The 21,325-nt window shown below is 37.8% G+C and overlaps 1 protein-coding gene across 10 annotated transcripts in view; it reads left to right on the forward strand.

The window, feature by feature from the left end:
* LOC124642833 (plasma membrane calcium-transporting ATPase 2) overlaps window positions 1-21,325 on the forward strand; it is a 158,932-nt gene that overhangs the window by 71,824 nt on the left and 65,783 nt on the right. For all 10 annotated transcript variants that reach the window (XM_047181562.1, XM_047181561.1, XM_047181560.1 and 7 more), the window contains 2 exons: window positions 5,536-5,603; window positions 18,758-18,965. In XM_047181562.1, coding sequence (XP_047037518.1) covers window positions 18,809-18,965 — 157 coding nt within the window. In that variant the 5' untranslated portion in view covers window positions 5,536-5,603; window positions 18,758-18,808. The remainder of the gene's footprint in view (window positions 1-5,535; window positions 5,604-18,757; window positions 18,966-21,325) is intronic.

Below are 21,325 nucleotides of genomic sequence, written 5' to 3' on the forward strand. Positions count from 1 at the left end.
CTAGTCTGACTGAAAGCCGACCTTGGGAAAAGGCTAGGCAGATGGATATGTATACATAGAGGCATAATATAACTAATAAAATATGTCTCTTACTGACTCATGAGTTATAATAGCAATATGATACAGCTCCCGTATTTAAAAACGGTTTAACAATCTGCCTCCTACACGGTCAGGAACATAAATGTCAAATGAAAAAAATTGCCAACCAAATGTTGGCGACATCAAACAAAACTGATAACATGGGTTTAATTTATATAACGGATGCTTTGATTCAGGGTCTGAATTATGGTGGGAGAAAAACCATGATTTGTGGTGTATTTTCATTTAAGTGACTGTTAGTATCTGTAGTTTTGTATATCTAATTAACGATCTTGTATTTAACGATGTTTTCAATAAAATTGATGCCTCTTGTATGACTTAAGGTTTAAAATACTTTTAAAACTACTATAATGTAATATTACTTCCCGTGTAGTGTAAAACATATAACTTTCAGGGAATCATAATTCAGTAGTCTTAAAAACGTCTAGTTTACATATATTTTCAGTGGTTTATCAAGACAAGAGGATTATTTTTTAAGGAAAATTCTGCCAAGGTTCAATTTAAGCCTCCATTAAAACGCTAGTATTTGTCACCTTACAAGATAGCTACTAGGAAGCCGGTAATTAAATGAATTTGACACGAGCAAACACAAGTACCGCAATATTTGTACAGACAACAGCTTTATCTAACGTCAAGAGCAACATACGTGTTTGATGTCTCACATCTGCACAAAATGTAGAACAAATAAAGGTATTTGTGTGTCTGTGTGTTTTTAGTTTTTACTATATGAAACATGAGAATCAAAAGTCGTGGTGGCCTAGTGGATAAAGAACCTACCTCTCAAGAAAGAGTGTGAGTTCGATTCCTAGTCAGGCAAGCACCAATGCAATTTTTCTGAGATTGTATGTAATTTCTAAGTATCTTGGACACCAATGACCGTGTTACGGAGGGCACGTTAAACTGTAGGTCCTGGCTATCATTTGTTTTTTTTTTTTTTGGAAACGGCTAGGCATATGACTAATATGGAACCTGAGAATCATTCACGTGCAGTTTGGGTTAAGCATAGGCCACCCACTCTTCACGTAGGCGAGGGAAACCACAAATAAGACATTAACTCAGTAGTTTGCGCTTTGGCCATAATAACTACGTTTGTGCGATCAGGATTCCAAGGTTTATACTGTTCTTGGTAGTGAATGCCGAGGCTAAACATCATCATCCTCCGAGCCTTTTTCCCAGTCATGTTGGGGTCGGCTTCCAGGCCGAGGCTAAACAGTGGGCGTTAATCGATCAATCTGCGACATGGAAAAGTAGCCGCAAATTAGACATTACTACTATCTACGGTTAGCACGACAAGTTGATCTTGTAAAAAATCTGATAACAAGTCTACCTTACCTACCCTCATAATACTGTTTATTACTGTTAACATAAAAAAATATTCAGCCGTATCTTAGTATGGAAGGCTGACCTAAATAAAGTTGGCAAAAAGCTCGCTGAAGCCGCATTATAAATGACCCCAAAAATATATTAATGCTTTAACTAGACCAAATTAAATCACTGGTATTAATAACCACGTTATCATACTTAACATTTTTATCTAGACCTTAGTCAAGCAAACTTTCCTTGAGCTAATTAGCATGTAATTACATTAGTAACACAGTTTTTATTGTAATTCTTTGTTTGTCATGATTTAAGTACTCAACTGCTTCAATCTCTGTCAGTTGATAACTAAAAACCTGAAAAATAAAAAGTAAATAAAACACGTGTAAAATTCGTTATACATATGTATACTACGTTTATATCTATTTACTTCATTGTTAAGATAAGAAAGTGGTTTATATTGTAATACTTAGTAAGAAAATCTTTATTTTATTTTTAACAGTTGCTATGAAGACTCAAAAAAATTAAAGTTATATATTATCAGGAAGGTTCGGTTCATACCCACTGATACTTCTTCAAACACCAAGGTATATCAGACAGAAGTTTAGAACATTTCGACTGAGTGACCATCTCACAAATATTATTCTTAACGAGTAATTCGTTCATCCTTGATACAAGGTCTAAATGACTCAGTGCGAAGACTACATACCCGCGCAATCCTTTCCTCTATTATTATATTTATCATAATATCCGGTTAGACTGGAAGCCGACCCCAACATAGTTGGGAAAAAGGCTCGGAGGATGATGATCATTGTGTCCGCGGAAGTTAGATAGGCAGTCGCTCTTTGTAATACACTGGTACTCAGCTGCATCCTTTTAGACTGGAAGCCGACCCCAACATAGTTGGGAAAAGGCTCGGCAGATGATGAGGACCCGTCCACTAGGTGGTCCAAACTAACCTCCAATCATCCAATAAAATGACGTCCAAAACAAATAAGATTTGTTTTGCCAGACGTAATGCGTCACCGTACGACACTAGACAAATATTAGCACATTTGCTTACCCCGCCTCGTGGCCTTATCGATGTTTGGACTCGCTCTTACACCCTGCTCCTCTTGTACCAACCCCTGATATTCCGCTTAGGGAGGTTAAGATAAAATCTCCTTCAAAATGTTGCTTTAAGTTTTGAGTTTACCGGTACTGAAGAACCAATGTGACAGCGCGAGCGTTACGAAAGATAAAATGGGATAGTATTTTCGCCGAAATTCTTTCGATGACATAGAAGTTATGGTCACTATTTCCCATCAATATTAAGCTGCCTCACGTGCTATTTCAGACCTTGACGAACTATTGTTTATTAAGTAATAACGAGCAGGTATTCAGTTGCCGAGGCTTAATTATTCCAGTCGCCTGAGATATATCGAATATAATATATATCTCAGAATATATAAAATATCGAAAATCAATACTCTATAGAAAATTATTTACTTGCGTGGAGGTATTTCAGCAATCTTACATCGCATCGATCGGAGTGTTGTACATATTTATTATGATTTATCTACGTAAGGCGTATACACATGCATTGCTAAGATATTGTACCGTAGTATTTGTGTAGAATGGTTACATTATGATTACAATAGTGACGATATTCAAGAGTGTCGTGTGTTATGATTGTGACACATCGTTTATTTTACTACAGTAACATAGAATTGAATGAATACTTCCAAAGATAAAAGAGCAGTTTCCAATAATTCAAGAGAAACTCTCTAGAGCACGATGTTCAGGTTACGATTAACTAGAAATCCACGTGAGTTCGATTTGTTCCGCTCCCGAGGGAAACTGTCTAGTTGGAATAAAATAAATGGACCTGTAAAATTCCCTTTGCAAAGTTAGATTCTATCGAGGCTTTTAAAGCGAAGCAATTAATCAATGCTTAGAAAAACGTCTGATTACTCGTAATTTATTTTTTCTAAACCCCTAAGTAGCTCATTTAAATGTGCTCCTTCTTTTAAATAAGAAAGTCACAAGTAAATACAAACAACAGAATTAGTTATCAAGCTACGGAAAATTTGTGTCAAACGTTTTAACCAATTGTTCTAAATCAGAATCCATAACTTGGTCCAAGTATTGGTTCAATGGGGACCATTGATTCTCGAATACCGTAATTCTCTAATCTCGAGCAACACCAACTTTGAATCTAACACTGAGGTTTCCGACTGCATTAAATAATTTTCCACCAGAGCCAATAGGACTGGGTTTAAATACATGCACTGGAATTGTGGCTAAACAAAGGCTTGGCCCGAGCCTAGTGTGTTGGGATTTACTTGCAAATGTATTGTGATATACACATGTATGTCCGCAGGTTTTGTTTCTCTATTAGCTCAAACAGTATCATTAATTCGTTCTACCTGACTGCTTCTAAGAGGAATCCACATTACCTCTTTAGCCTCATTTTTTCTTAAATTCTTTGGCACATATTGTCCTTAGAATTATATGTCATCGTTACTATTTAATCTCCCAATTTTAATCCAATGCATATCCCTATAATATTAGCTCCGTTTCCTTCACTTTCAAGAACGAACGATTTAACTGTTCTTACATTGTATAACAATGAAATAAAAGATCGTATCTCAAACATTAATATATTTATGATGCATAAATATTGAGGTCGTGTCGTGGCGAACGTTTTGTTCAAACAAACATGATGCATGGATGTGGAATATTTTGTCTTCAAAAAGCTTTTCGGTCGGCAAATGAATATAAAAAAGTGATTCTCTCGTTTATTAAAAAATGCTTTCGCACAGTTAATTGGTAAATGGTATATGTTCGTAAATTGTTTTTAAAGTTTCATTTTCTCTCGGGATTTTTGTTTTAGCTTTATTTGTACTTTTCATTTAAAAGTTTGCATTTTAAACAAGAGCAAACATCGGAGAGCAATTCTTTCATCCGTACATAAATTGATTAGTAGCGCCTTTAACTGAAAATCCTTTAAGAAGATTCCTGGTACACTTAATGAGAGGAAACCTCATATCAATTAAAGCAAATCACCCAGAGTTACCGCGAACACTTGAACATGGTACCATTGAGCATAATCTGGCCGACATATTACCGGCATTTCAAACGGACCGTATCTCGGTACCAGCTACAGTATCCGGTACAATTCTGAGCTACAGCTTTGCAATTAGTCACTCGGTCCACTAATACTTGGTACGAACACGGAAGCGCAAGGAATCCACACTCTAAATATAAAGCGGCCTGGTTGCAACCGGTAACGGTTTGGTGGTAAATGGGCTTGTCTTGTTCCAACTCTTGGCGAAAATAGATCCCTTCTTCTCGGCTTTGTGTTATGTCAGTTGATGATTTTATACGCCGCATTTTTCTATATTTAATTGAACGTTCTTTGGGGCTGGGATTTCAAGAAATATTTGTGGCACTTACGGGAGGACATTCTAATAGTGGGTTTGCAATTAAATCGACACATATAAATGTAGGTACTCAGACCACACTAAAAATAAAAAAGTATAGGCGAAGTCATTTACATGGAACGCGCAGAATTAAAAACCCAACTTAAAATTCTTTCACCACTAATTGATGCTAAGTACGAGTTTTTGAACGTTTGAGAATCAGAGGACTGGCTGCCAGGCTATGCTAATGAATGCACATACTATGAAAGTTAACCAAGCATAGTTCTACCACTCATTCCTAATGAAAGACTTTTAGAAATGTTTAATGTACTAGAATCGAAGGTATTTTTCAGATCATTGTGGAAATCTTTTTTTATTTTGGAGTCTAATATTAGACATATGATCTTAGGATCTCCTAATAGTTTCTTTAGAAAGGGTATCATTGTCGAGATAAAGTCGAAGAAAAAAAAACTGTAGGTAATGAGAATCTTAGAAAAACAGTAATTGCAAAAGCACTCGTTGTTTCAGGAAAAATAGTAGCTCTGTTTTTAAGTAACTCGAAATTTATGTTTGTCAAAAGAACCTTAAAGTTGGTCGGTTCTTTAATAAAAACATGAGCGACACGCTCGTATTTGTTTGCTCCAGATTTTGAGGTATATAGTGACGAATGTTTTTCCCGTTCGCTTTTAATAAATCTGTTGTTTCCTTGTTTCAGTTCGCAGCCTGCAGCATAATAGGGAGCCATACACCGCGGCGGAAAGACGGGTGCGACACGCACTCGTGGTATGTATCTCTAGAATCTTCTATTTAGAAGACTAAAGTATGAAGAGGAGATTTTAACAGCCAATGAAATAGACAAAGAGGAAAAGTAGAATGCAGAAAGTTCCGAAAATGGGCAAGGTTAAGTTTGCTTTAGCGAATTCAGATAATTATAAAAGACACCTTTTAGATTAGAATTTTAGATAAAAAGTATCAGTACAAGTAGCGGAAATATGTATTTTTTCTAAATCATTAAGCTTGGAATACAAATTAACCACATACATACTCTTCTATTCTGAACTCAACAAATTGTTCTCTAGTATTATATTTCCATGATATGCCTTTTCATTCCATCGGTTCTGCTTGAACTAGTTCCCGTTACGTTAAACACAGCATCGCCCGTATCTAGTTCCGATTTGTGTCCAGTGTTTACAATATGCAGTGTCAGTCCAATTGCTATACGCTATCGGGCGCGTCCGCTATGCGTTCCTGCTGCCACTCTACGTTACATTTACTCACTTAACGTGATACGTTCGCCACCACTATTTCAACTGTCGATACGTCAATTCTTTTTGTGCCACCCGCCAGACTCAACGACACGTTTCCAATCCCAAATCAATTTCTCTTTTGTATCGTTTTGTACGTTCGAGGTCTCTCCATCGCGCTACAAATCTTATTTCTATAAATTGATTTTTAATTGAAGTAAGTCTTCCTTCTTCTTTTCTTTTCTACTTTAATAATTTCCTTTATGCAATTTTCTAGAGATTTAAATCATTTTAATATCTAAGATACTGCATCAACGTAATAGCTTCCATCAGTTACAGCTTGCAGTTTATCTTTGCCCACTTTATGAATTTTCTCTGTAAAATACAGGACTTGAGATCTCTGTAATATAAATTAATTGAAGCATTACGGCGATCCCTCTGTAATAGATTTTCAAGTATAAAGTGAGACCTTTGTTCATGCATATCACGTCCACGGTCAGAACTGTGCCGAGGCTCCCGCAAATCGAATTAAGGCTCGTCTGTACTCGGTAAGGGTATATCGAAGCTTCCATTTAGATTGCACTAACAATGCACGGCGGCTATGTTCGATTACACGAACATCGATTACAATATAATGTATGTCGAATGCACGACGTAATCCTACGTTCCTGTCTCGCCTGCGGACATAGCGAGTGCGCTGTGATAAAATGCAAGATAAAATGAACCCAACCCTCCCTCAGTTTCTGGGATATCTCGCGGTTCATTATTCTAGATAGGATTTCGAAGGAGATTCATTTCGCCGTAATAAAGATTTAAGTGGCGGAAATTGCGTGAGATCGCCATTCTGGGCGTACGAAAAAAATACATAATGACGTTATAAAACAGAAATGTATTTCTAAAGCATCGACTTTACAATAAGGCTCGTGATTAATTGCTTTTGAGTACGTACTTATTGTTCGGTACCTTATACTTTTTGAATGTGTAATTGAAATTTTTTAACGATCTGAATGAGGTTTGGCGTCTATGCTTTAGTCCACGAGAGCACAGAACTTCTGTTTAAAATGCCTTTCTAAGAAATTCTGAGTTTTAATACTTAAAGAATGGCATAATTACACAAAGCAATGGAATTTGCCTGTAGAATTTGGTTTTCTCAATCAAAGTTGGTTGGTAAATTATAATATTCGTATGGTACCTACATCCTACTTATATTATAAATGTGAAAGTTTGTGAGAATGTATGGATGTATGTTTGTTATTCAATCACGCAAAACCGGCTGGACCGATTTGATTGAAATTTGGTATGTAGAGAGGTGATACCCTGGATTAACACATAGACTACTTTTTATCAACACACCACGCGGGCGAAGCCGCTGGCGGAAGCTAGTAATGGGAATATTTATTTGTCTTGCTATGCCAGTTACAGACGTGCAAACCAAGTAGCGGTGACATCACAATCTTCTACGTGCTCTCTTTTTTTACAGCTTTCATTTTTTAATCTGTGGCTGCGACTATTCTGTGGCATACAAAAAATCAGTCAGCTCTTTTAGATTTGTCCAGTACACAAGTGATTGGAGAACTTGTTCCGAGCACACCAACCAATTAAATTTCATCACCATCAATCTAACGTAGCTGATTGCACATCACAACATGGCTCAGCCTCAAAACCAAATCCAATTACAAGAACGTTCCGTTCTACTCAAAACACGTCCAATTTTATCACAATCTCTATGAAGTTGGGAATATGATTTCTATTACGAAATCAAATGGACTTCATTCAAAGACTAGGAAATGGGGAGATATCTCAAAAGATTTGCACTGAATGTCACTGCCTTTGAGTGTATGTTGAGATGCAGTTAAACGAAATAGGCTTTAGGAATGGGAAATAAATTATTGCAGTGCATTATGTTAATGCGTTGGAAGATGCTCTGAATTTTTTGATGGAATCTTTCATCAATAATCATTTTAAGAATAAGGAGGATAGTTTCTGGTATTCCTTTTGAATTTGGTACAATTTCTGATTCCTCTTATTAGATTTCAAAAGTAATTTTTAGAACAATACCAAACTTGTATAGCTTTAATTTTGAAAGACTGTTCCGTCTATTGTAATTCCGAATGGTAACATAGAAAGCGCCTTTGCAACGGATTCATCTTATTCATTCCAGAAGACAGTACTATCCATTGTAGCGTTGAGAATTGTTTAAACTAACATTACGTACATTTGTGGTATCCTCCCAATGGTGCAGCAATCAATTAAGGGTGCTCTACACTGCAAACCAGTTATTGGAATGGCGTTCATGTGTACTGTGCCTATACCCCTATAGTTAGTGTTGTGTATACCCCCCTTCGTGCCTACGGGTTAGTTTGGCTTAGTTACAACTCTGTGAATAAGACAATGGTTGACACTATTAATGTTGGTTGACTGAGTGACGCTATAGAAAACTCAAGCCGTTTGACGGCAACAGTTTTATCGAACGTGATACAGCCTATGACAGTATTATAATGATGTAGTTTGTGTGTTCGTGAAATGGTTGTTAGGGATAAACTCTCGATTTACTGAACCAAAAATGAAAACTTAATTGGACACTAGAAAGCCATGTTATTCTAGTTAGTCTATATCAAAAATATTTTATTTTTAATTTGGCCCATTATACTAAGCTTCTTGTGTTGTTTTAATTTGTTTATTTTAAGAAATATTCCGGAATCCCCTCACCATCTTCGTTTCTACCACATTTATTTCTGTCACCACAAACATTTATTTTTACACCAGTCGGCGAACACCAAAGCGTTAAAACGAACTTTCTTATAATAAAAACCCTACAATAACTCTATAAGAAATGTTTTAACTGTATGCGTCATGGTCTAGCAGTTTTCTGGAAAGTTTTTTGAACCCTTTTTTTCGTCGGATAGGGAGATTCATTGTGTTCGATACTTTCTGTACTGTCATTGGTCTTAGGCCTCCAACATAACATCAGGTTTTTTAAAACAAATACTAATAATTTATACATTTAATTTTCAAAGTAAACAATTTAAAAAAATGGTCGCTATTTTTGAACTTATGTTTGTGCAAGGTAAAAGGTACTGCTAGATTTATATTTACCAGTGATGTCTTCTTCGTTTCTATATTCCTTATTTCTATACGTATACTTTGCTAACAGTATTTCCTTCAAGAGTTGAAATATTTGTCCAAGTTCAACTCATATCGATACAAAAGTCAATGATGACCGCCACACACGGCAGACAGTAGCTCCCTGCATTATTAACTTAAACTGTTATCAGAATCAATACTTTGTACCTATTATTATAACTTGTATTTTGTTTCAAAGTAATAATTGTTTCTGTATAAAATAATTTTCGTTGGCGTTCGATTTAAATTCGATAAGCCGACTTTACGAATAAAACATTTTGTATGAGTTTCATGGTTGTAAATTAGTTAATAGGTGCTTTGTAACACAAAAGACTGGACACACGTAGCCAGCTTCGCTTACTAATGATAGTTACGCCATTGATATGACATATACCACCTAAAATAGATTTACATTTATATTCTAGTAGACTTGTAATGGCCATTGAGCGTAGCACGTTCAAGATACATAATGTCCTTTATGCAAAATATTTCCTCCTTTAAAAGCGTTGGTTATAAAAATTACCGATTTTTGAACAATTGACAGCCCCACGTTACCCACTACTTAATTTATAAAGGAGTTCAATATAAGCCTAATTAAAACGCACCCGTTTTGTACCCAAACCTAACTTTTCCATATTCCGTTAAGCGCTGCCAAACAAAATTTATATCTTTCAACTTTTAATGAACCATGCTGTCTTATAACGGGCAAAAATAGCTCGAGAAAGGAACGTTATCCCAGTTTATTTTTGGGGTAATAGATTAAGAAAATTGTTTCATAAAATGAAGAGATTCCGAGCCGGAAAGACAAGGCGAGGGACACGTTTTTAAGAGCAATCTGACAGTAAAGGGTCTTCGCTTTATGACTTTCTTCGCGTCTTTCGTTTTTAGTTCCAAATGCATAATCGTAGCATGATTCTTTTATGCTTTTTGGATGGCGGATATTTTTGACAAGTTTGTTCGTTTCTAGTGTAGATTCCTAAAGCATCTTTCACTACCATGTAGATTTTCTCATTTGACAGCAAAACTTAAACCTATTCTCTATCCAATCAACCAAACTGAGAGGACACCCACAAACAAATAGGATGTAGTCCAGTTTGCATTTATATTAAGTTTCCAACACTGACAAAGTAATGTAATCAAAAACTTAGCTCTGGTCAAGCGCTAGGCACAAGTCCTGATTAGTTCGAGTCGGTTATGTGAACTCGCACGTGCTCTGAATGCTTACGGCTCACGTGCTCATCGTTAGCTCATATTGATCCTTGTGTCTGTGAACAAGGCATTTGATATAAGCTTCTACAGAATATAGGAGAAATCGCTGCAGTTTTGTAACATTCGTTCAACTAATTACTTGCACAAACATTTTCGCTGCACAGGTAAAGCGCAAACTGCTCCCAACTATTTTAATCATATCCTCGTCAAAAGCTTCCAAATACGCGGAAAATAGTCAAATAGTTTTTGTGTGCCTTTTATTCTGCTTTCTCGCATCGGGTTTCACCCCGATTTTCCCATTACGGCAGTGAACGGAGCTGGGCAAAGCTGGCAGTCAAGAGATTACTGATTAGCGGTGACAGGGACCGGCCGGCAGCCGTGCGTTGAATACACACCAACCTCCTTTTAGTTCTGCTGTCCTAGTACTTCGCTCCGATATTCGATCCCCTTTGAATTTTGGATTGAGTAGAAAATTCTCGTTTGTGGATTAAACCAATATCAACCAATTGCCGTTTATTTCTGAAACACAATAATGTTTTAACAACGCAAGAAATGGTTGAAAATAAATTTTCTTTTATTCCGTCTTCCAATATCATTTCCATTGAATATTTATTACGTATTTTCATTGCGATATCGATATTAATTTACTTTTGTCCATAAATTATATTTTCCAGCTTTCGATTCCATCCAATTAAAATTTTCGAAGGCTCTTTTCCTCTACCCGATTCATTAGTTTAAAAACCTCCGTCGCAAAAGGCTAACAACATTCAAAAAGTCAAAAATAATCCGAGGCGCCGGGGCACCGTTTGAATTTTCAACTCTATTGTCTTAAACTTGGACATACCCTGACGCGAAAGTACAGCGCCTCGTTTTATTTTTGACTTGGCTGTCCGCTCTTTCTGAAGTCTTTTTTAATACAAGTTTTATATATACATACATATATGTACTTATATATTTTTTAACTACCAACCGGAAAAAATCCGGGTTCGGGTTAATTAGATTATGATGAAACATCTTAGAATCAACGATGGAAAACCAGTTCTCTGCTAAAAGACCCCTCTATTTGCGTCGGGAGTTAACACACCCCTTTTTGCGTCGGCATTTAAAAATGTTAGTCCACTGTAATACGCAGTCTGTCAGTAAACAAAGCTGCAATTTAAACAACTGTGTCATGTAGTATTTCAACATTGCATTTATGTTTTGTAGTTCTCCTGAATTCACAGTTGGAATTTTAAAGTCTATAGATGATTGCGGTCTGGCATCGTGCTGAATTTTGAACACGACGCAGTCAATTCTGCTGTCTATTCTTTATACCGGACTTCCATCGATCCCCTATTTATTTCTAGTTTACGGACATATCCTGTTGTTTCTGGACTTTGATTGTTAATATCTACAAGGCTAGGATAGATGGAAACAGCTGTCTCAGTGGGCTAGATTTGCTTGTATAAATGCCAACTATCGGAATTTGCATTGCCATTTGCCCTATTTATTGTGCCAGAATAATATTAAAAACCAACACCAGTATAAGGAACAACTTTTAACGTATTCTCTTCATCAATAAAATACGCTGCCTCGAGAAAACAAATTCGAGTACCCTGTAAAGATTTCGGCAGAGAAATTGAAACATGCTCTTCCATTTTTAATGCGGAATTATGTCAGGAGGATATAAACTGCTATATAACGTTTTACACATACATTTTCCCAGATAAAGGTGTCGCACAGTGTACGTGGGGTAAATAACAAGTGCTCCGTGGCTTTCCTCTCACGTTCTCCTGGGTACCGTATGAATCGGACATGACACCATGAATAAAAATAAATCAAAGCTAACAAAATTGGATTTGGTTCTGTAGTTGCATTATTTTGTGTGTTGAAAAATGCAAGATGGGAAATAAGAATTTGTATATTGTGTTGACACATGCAGAGGAATCTTAAAGCTTGTGGCACATTATAGCAGCACGGCAACAGCACGGCTGCAGCACGGCGTCGCCTCGAATTAAGACTACGGCGAGCGGACAGCGCGCCAACCACGCGCTGTCCGCTCGCCGTCGGCGCGCCGTCCGCTCGCCGTCGGCGCGCCGTCCGCGCGCCGGCCGCGAGGTGTAAGCTTGCTGTCACCGCAAACTCAATATTATTTTAAGACGATTATGATTGATGTTATGATTGAACACGACGTAATGACGTTGTTTCGCTGCCGGCTCGGAGTCGGCGGGCAATTAGCACGCCGTCGGCGCGCTGTACGCATGAGGACCGCTCGCTTGCAGCACGCGGGCGGCGAGTCGAGTTGTGTGGAAGCGGCAAGCACGCTGACTGCTCGCCGTTGGCTTTTTCATATTGACATTACGAAATATATTATAATATACACGATTTAATGCTCTAAATTGAATGACAACTTAAATGCTGGTGTGGAGCCGTGCTGTTGCGGTGCTGCTGTAATGTGCCACGTCCTTAAATCTTCTCGTGAAGGGTATTTATTTATACGGATTTTTATTCTAGTCTTTAACAGAATGACAATAAATAACAACACTTTTTCTCTAAAAAGTCGCCTTGTCTTCCTATCTACAAAGAAAATTTTCCCACAGTAATGAGGTTCATTTATTTTCAACTTACTTAACACGAGCTTCACCGTTGCCACTATCAGAAACTTTGACATCTCTTTCAAACTTTGTTCCCCTGTTTCCTATTCAGGGGCGACCGCTTCCCGGACGTGACGTCATCGTTACGTGTAAGCCTTCTAAGGTTTATGAACACACGATTGCTCTTGCATGGAAATAACACGAAACAGTAGTTTGTAATTTTAATTGTGACGATAACAAAAATACTGGTACATATTTGTAGCTAGATTCACGAAAAAGTTGAAATTAAAAAAAAAAAACTCAAATGTAAGAAATAGAACCTTTCTCAAATGATAATCACGTTACGCAATCCATCTACATGTAAGAAAAAGAAAACAGTAAAAAAACTGTACAGCCATTTATAGAACCGTGCCACAACACGTACACGAGGAAAAAATTAAATGCACTCAAGTGCTTACACCCGAGTGGATGAAGATTGGATTGAAAAAAAAAAGCAGGAGTTTGCTCGGGAATAAAAGTAACCTTCTAACAACGGCTTCCAGACTTGTCGAGCGTGCACGAATCTTTACTTAAGTCTTTCAATATTATACGAGTGAAAGAAAAATGCCAGTAAAATTTTATCGATAAGTTTATGAAAGCAAGGAGTACGTAATATCGTAGTGGTTCATATCAGATGTTATCGGAACAATAAATGCTCGCCAAAATACGTTCAACAGACTCATAACTTTACAAGCGATCGTAGGATAGCCAAGTGAATGTCTAGTTCACTACTTTATTGGACTCTAATTGCTGAAATCGCTTGCTAAATCGACGAGCCCACATCTAATAACAAAAGTTGCGAATTTCCAGGTGTGGCCTGATAAAACTGAACAAAACACGCGATGCGACCGTACATCAGAACTATTGAATTCTAGTACAAATTAAGTATATAGTGCTAGTTAACCTTCGCTTAGTAAAAGCTCCGGTGTTTCTTTTTCTTTACGAAAACCATTTGCGCATCGAGTGATTTGTGGTTCACGAATTTATCGATGTGTTCGATTTATTGGTTTACAGTTAACGTTGGAATTGTTTCGGGTTTAAATAGAACCAGTTCTTTTGATGCTGAACCAGTGTTTCTTGTCAATGGCTCAGTGATTTTTATGGTTGATCGTGGCTTGCAAGTGATGACTGACATTTACAAAGTTTTGAGAAAGACGCGTCTTTTGTTGCAAATGATTTCGATAGTTAAATGAAATCATGTGGTTATTTTCTTTACACAAAGGGCAGTTCTGCTCGCATGCCCTGATTATTCGCCCAAAGAACATTTGTTTAACAGGACTGTCCAAAACACAGTACGAAGATTTTTCATGTTCAACGTTTACGATTGGTACGTTCCAATTTTGAAGACAATTTCAGAGACTACCCACATTTTTATGTAGCAGCTTCGTCCTTATTATTTTTAGACGGAAAATATTTGAGTCGCGTCACGATGTTTCTCTTTGATGTCGAGAGTTTACCGACCATGGTAAAACCGAATTTAAGGGCAGACTTGATGAGCCTACAACGAACATTATGGAACCGCTATAGAATAATCACATAAGATTTGGAAATCTTTAGAGGTACAATATAGGTAGATCCTTCTCTATAAGCCTCTACACTCAATCAAGTAGCTAGCTCAAAAGCAAGCCAACCCAAGATTAACAGCAAATGCAAACTCCTAATAACTGTCTCAATCATGACGAATAGAGCAGCAAAATCCAACGGCACCCAATATATCACATCAGTTTAGTCATTAATCATTAACCATAGTAGGCAACGGTTAGGCTCGTTCGATTTAGCCCGTTCACTGTAACCGATTAGGGGCACTTTCAATCAAGATTGTTTGCCTGGCTGTGCCAAGTTTGCTGAGAAACGCGATGATTGACCCACTTTGTGGCACTGGGTGTATTGTCGACCAACCTCGTCAGTCGGGTCCTTTTAATTGCTTTCTAAACATCGGGCCGTATGTAAGGCGTGTGGATGAATGCATGTGCATTACCGTTCGAAAACGAGTTTCGTTTGTATGGGATTCGAACATGGGTTTTGCTAATGATCCATTCTACGATCACTTAAAACCATATTCTACATTTTTTTTTTGTGAAAATTGAGCAAACTGAAAACAACTAAATTCATGCCTGGTGCATGAGTTTAGTATGAGATCAGTATTCTATTTATTTTCTTAGTTATTTAACCTTTGTATTTACCTAAATTGTGTACGTAACATATAGCCTAGCAATTTTTTGCTTGCAAATTGGGGATATCCGAACTTAATATTTATAAGGAAACATTGACTGTTGTAGATACAGTAAGAAAAAACTTTGACTGTGTGCAAAAAGCTCGTTAATTCAAGTATGGATTATTATCGTACAAATGGTGAAAATACACTCGGTACACAGCTTGTTAATTCCATAAGACCCCTCCAGCGAAAATTCACTGGCAGCTCAGATATGACAGCCGGTATAGACATCACAAATCATAACCAACAAGCATAGAGCTAAGCCAACAAGTTATTTATAGACCAATAAAAAGCCAATAAACATGTTGAACAAGCCAAAGATTCAAAGATTCCACGGCGTCTTGGAGGCGCGTCGGAGACGGCGATGTCGACCTAATTGCTGGCCGTTCAACGACACTCAACCCGAATGCTGTTGGCAGCCTTCTCAGGGTGGCTCTTAGGCTCTTCCTCGACACCCCCTCCCCCCGCCCTGGCACCCCGCGCTCGCCTTCACTGAGGGATAATAGTATGTACTCGAAATATTGCTGGGCCAGTGACGCGACCTAACAAATACTCTGTTTATACTTATTGTTCCATTCTGAGTGTCTCACTAGGCGGAGTGAAATAGTGTGCGTTGTGTCTGGATTTCTAGCGATTGTTTGTGCAGTGTGACTGTGTGTTGAAGAAATTCTGAATATTCGGTTTGTGCTTTTAATTTTTAATCTTCCATATTTTCCTCATTGAGAGGCGCGTTGAAATGTAATAGTAGTATTCCGGTTTATTACAACATTGACTAAATATAGAGTTGGACATTAGTTAAATTAATTAACGTAGTGGATGAGTCATTTGTTTACACCTGAGGATATTTTGGCCTTGTTATCCTGTACTGCCTCATAGGCCTCCACGTAAACTGGGAATAGTAATTAATTAAACCACATAGCAACACAACCTTGATAAAATTGGATGTCATCAATCTCCATTCCAATTTTAAGTACGGGTTAACTTGAGTAATGATTCTTCCTGTGCTTCCTTTGATTACGTCATTTTGGGTACAGTCTTCCAACATAGAATTATCAACAAAACCAACAAAAATTATGTCATAATCCCCCCTTTTTTTCACATACAAAGTGCTGCAGGGTTCAAAATAACGACACAATTTGCAATGATCTTAACTTTACATGTCTCCCATAACTTCCGCTCGAGTTCGTTTTGCGTATATAAAATACGAGGATACGCAGGTGGTGGGGGGGCACTCCTGACACACCCCCTATTGTGTATTCACCAAGGTTTATGGCCTTGGAGTGCCTAACCCTCTCTTATTGACGACCCCCGGCAACTAAGTTCCTAAGCAATTGTAATGAACACGTGTGAGGAATTTTAAAAGTTGAGGCCCGCTTTAACCTTTTGCAAAATATCAGAGGTATGCTAAATTCTCTTTGCTATAGACCCTTTAACTGTTACAGTTTAATTTTGAACTTTGTTGTCGCTTTTATTATAAGAGAAGGCTTCGTTGTAACCTGCTATGATTTCAGATATATAAAGTCATCTATATAGATTATTGGACCAAGTTAATCCGTAACCAACGCTGTTTGTCCTATGAATCCACCCAAATTAAAAATTTCATTCATTTGTTATTTGAACAATGATTTGAGTCAGAATTTTTATTTGTTGATCTTACTGTTCTTATTCGTGGTCATAAACTGCAAAATTAAACATTCACTTTGTGTCACAAATTCCGCGAACATTCAAGACATATCTTTTTATATCGTTCGCGAAGTGTCTTCATGATGCTTCTAAATTATGTACGACACTCCAATAAACGTTCTGATGACTTTATAGCGCTATAAAAAGAGTGTAATAGCTTTGCAGGTGTGTGCTGCAGCTGACCTTCTGATCTGATCGATTGAAGCTCCGTTGGAGTAAAAAGAAACGTCCTCTGTAGGGTCAGGAGTTGATAGGAATCTTGCAGAATAATTATAGCGCTTGAAACAAAGCAAGGTGTTATCTATCGTGAGGTATCTAATGAATATTTATCGGCGGTTTCTATGCAACGTATTTATTTTAATAGGCTTGTTTATTACTGAGTTTCAAAGACTGCTAAAGCAAAGAAATGATCACCTGAATAAATGTAATACGTTTATGAAGAATAATGTGGGCCGAACCCTACGCCCCTACATAGTAGGTGCGAAGATCCCCACCCTTGTATAATTATGCACTGTTCAACGCTAAAGTGCACCCGACGGGAAGTTTTATAGTGCCGTAAATAGCGACCAGGTTCCCACTTATACAGTGAGAATAACTCAGAAATATTACACTACTAAAACTGTTGTATTCGATTCTGATAATAATTTATTCAAAATTAGGCAGAGACGGCTGAAGATTCATTGACCTAGTAACATTTATCGTAGGAGCATCAAGTTTTCGGATTCTGGAGTCGATTGATGGTGATACATTAGCAACATGAAGTTTTGCCCGAATGTGGGTGTACTAATATAAACCTCTGCTTAATGATTCATGAAAACCAGGCGTGACGTTACACTCGAGGATTCGTCGTCAGTTTCCGTAACTCGTTACAGTCACGATATCGTAAATGTCTCTCACAGAAAGTCTTAAATCTGAGGCAACAAATGTCAGGAATTCTCGGAAAGCGTAACGTTATTTACAAATACATTCGCATTGTCAATTCGCAGATATTTCGCTAACGTCATAGGTTCTGACGCAGGTGCGTTCTTTGGAATCTCTGGACTTTGATCATCGTTGCATTTGTAGCACAAAGACATCGACGGTAGAGGTTATCTAATTTCATTATTTATTGTCTCTTGCTAATTATGATTCAATTAAATGTGTCTCGTCTTGCAATTTATTGCTGTAATTAAAATTTTAGCTCAGACAGAAAATATTACCGCAATAAAATCTTGATGGACATTTTAACCTTACAAAAATATCGGAATCTAATACATTGATGCATAACGAATGAATCACAAGTGGAATACTAAATCATGTATATGCTAACTCCACATTTGAATTTACTAAACTACTTTATCTGACGAACTGTGGGTACAACCGCCCACTACTACTACGTAGGCGGGACATAACGTAGGAGTCTGTAGTATTTTGTAATCCCCTGCGCGCACAGGATTTCAAATTATATCCCAGTCGCTGTTGCCAAGCTATATTCCATTAGATCTAAACAATTGACTAGAGGATTAAAGGATAGAACTTTTACTTAGCTATGTGATGTTCGTAGTAGCCTAGTATTTCGTGCACCCACATCTCAGGTACAGTTTAGGGACTCTAATCGTGGCTAAGCAAGTACCAATGTAACTTTTCGAAGTTATGTGTAGCTACTACTACTAGTGTCCATAGAAGGTAACTAATGGTGGAGAAAAACATCGTATGGAAACCTGGAAAGTTCCGCCTCTGGCAAGAGTAGGGACCAACCGTTCCTCCTGTGTTAGAGAAGGCTTGTAGACTACCGTAGGGCTGTTTATGATCATGATGTATTCTAATTTAGCTTGATTTATGATGTGCTAATGTTGTTGTTATTTGTTCCAGAGCTAGAGGGTTGTCGGGCGTGGTGCGGGCGGCGGCCGCGAGCCCGGCACCATGGCTACGGTGGAGGGGCGGCCGGCGCAATACGGCGTCACCCTACGGCAGCTGCGCGAGCTGATGGAGTCTCGCGGCGCCGAGGGCATGGCCAAGATCAACGCGCTCGGTGGTCCGCAAGAAATATGCAAGAAGCTCTACACATCGCCCACAGATGGTCCGTACCAATTCTTTTCTCCCAATCTTTACTCCCAAAGTAGTCTCCCCTTCTTCTTCTTCTAGATTAGCAGCAACTTCGCCAGCAACGACAGCAGGTTTCTTATCCTTTACAACATAAACAGGGATACAAAATTGAACACTGTTTGAACTCTGCGGTTATATTCGAAACTTCTGGTATATACCCCACAACGCAAATACAGAATTGAACTCCATTCTTACATGAAACACGACCACCAAATGCTTTTGTAGTTTTCATTAGTAAATTCTACGTAAACCGCAGAATTTCATAAGCTGAGGAATTGTTCGCTGTTTGACGATCTCACAAGCGTATTCATAGCTGTGAATTCAATTATAATTCTTAAAAAAATCTTTAGCTATTATTCAAATGTTTCAACTCTCGGCGTGTTGAGCAAATGAGTCACAAAACACTTGGTTTACGTGTATTATGGTAAGAACTATTCTTGAAGTCAAATATTTACGTGAACGCACAAAGGGTTTGTCAATCACTAGTTGGCTGTTTACAATTTGTATTATTTAGTTATAGTTCTTCGAACTGGACCCGTTTACATAGCTTGTAGCCAGCTGATTCTAGTATATTTAGGTAACCGCGACCTTCGTGTGACGGCGTGTTTTCTTTTCGTCTCGATATTATCACAATTATGTCATAACGACATTCCTGACAACTTTGTTCCCTTTTTTTAGGCATCGTTTAAATACATCGTCAAAATTCTCAGCTCATTCACCAATCTCTTCAGAGCATAATTTCAAGAAATTGGAGCTTATCGAAAATGCTCGCGTAATAGACAATTTTTTACCTGAACGTCAAGTTTAATCTTGTTGAACTGTTGTCAAACCGCTATCAGATCGATAACTGGCCGAAGTTCTCGAGCCGGTGGGGTGGCTAGTGGCTCTTTATCCTTTGCACCCTTGATAATGTCCCCGATAACGGTTCCCTTAATAGCTTCGTCGTTTATACCTGAACTGCTGATAATAACTTGTTTAAGTGGGTCTCTAGATATTGTATCAGTGGCTTCAACTCGCCGTGCTACCGTTAATTCATTATCCATTCACGTTATGTCGATGTCCTTAATAGAGACAATGGAGTAGCAATGACCGTCCAATGTCCTTTTATAGTCTAGCTTAAAATTTATCTCCTGTCTACTACTGATCTGATTAGAAATAAAAAACTTGGTTCAGCTAACCGAGCTGGATGTAATGTTTTTGTCGAATATATAATATAGTGGATATGAAAGTTGATTGAGCATAACATCTAAACATGTGAGATTATTATTATTTTGATGTTCTCAAAAATGTAGATAGGTACGTAAAACGACTTCAGATAGTGCATCAACCTTTATAGATGGAAGTTTACGAGTGTCGGTATCTTACGAGGTATTTATAGTGGCTTTTAAATCTAAAAAGGGTTTTCACGCTACCATCGATCTTGCGCTCCGTATGCTTTGATAAAAATATACACATGAAACGTCTTTAATATTTATTTTTAGGAGCAGCATCTGTAGTAAAATGTGCTGTAAAATGTTAGATAGAGTAGCTTAATAGTTTTCCTATAAGAGAAAATATTTTATTTACGAAATAAGATATTTAGAATTCAGATATACTTTACTCTCTAGCTGTAAAGTTTGTAGGGCCGTAATTAAGGAAGTTAAATTCAAAAGGGAAGTGATGTCGTAAGTCCCCAAATAACAATACCCAAGTTTACGCACAATCTCAGGTTGAGTTACTTTCGTTAAGTAACCGCAATCGGTCGGTGACGAACGTAAATCCTCAGGGGATGGCGGTCTACGTGCTCCGTAACAAAAGTCGTGGGTACAGGACGTGCTCTCTTTATATCCGCCACCTTTAACATCATCCACCCTGAATTCTTTTTACAACCGTTCACTTGTAATGTAAGATAAAGGAAACGCAGCTCTATTCCTGACGCATTTCTTTCTCCTCTCGAATTTATTACCTTTTGGACTGTGTTCGTATTTTTCATCATTGTAAAAACATTTGGAATGCCTTTAATCTCGCTCTGTAATTCGACATTTCTGTTTTACTGGCGCCGGTTTGACTGTATCCTATTACAAAATAACTCGATAGGCGTTTGCACAAATACAAACCTCGTATCTATTACAAAGTGTCTTGTATTTGGCATCGAGTCCCATCATACCGACACTATCGGAGTAGACTTATCGATATTGCTCGGGAAATGTCGCGATACGTATCTACTAACAGACAGCGCCCATTTATTCCGAACGAACTTGCCTTCACCAGATCGGGTAGTTCGATTCTCTGCCAAAGAAGTAAGTATTGAAAAAATAGACGTACAACAGCGCAATGTCAAAGTTGAAAGACCTA

Source organism: Helicoverpa zea, chromosome 25 (assembly GCF_022581195.2).
Source record: "Helicoverpa zea isolate HzStark_Cry1AcR chromosome 25, ilHelZeax1.1, whole genome shotgun sequence".
NCBI lineage: Eukaryota > Metazoa > Arthropoda > Insecta > Lepidoptera > Noctuidae > Helicoverpa > Helicoverpa zea.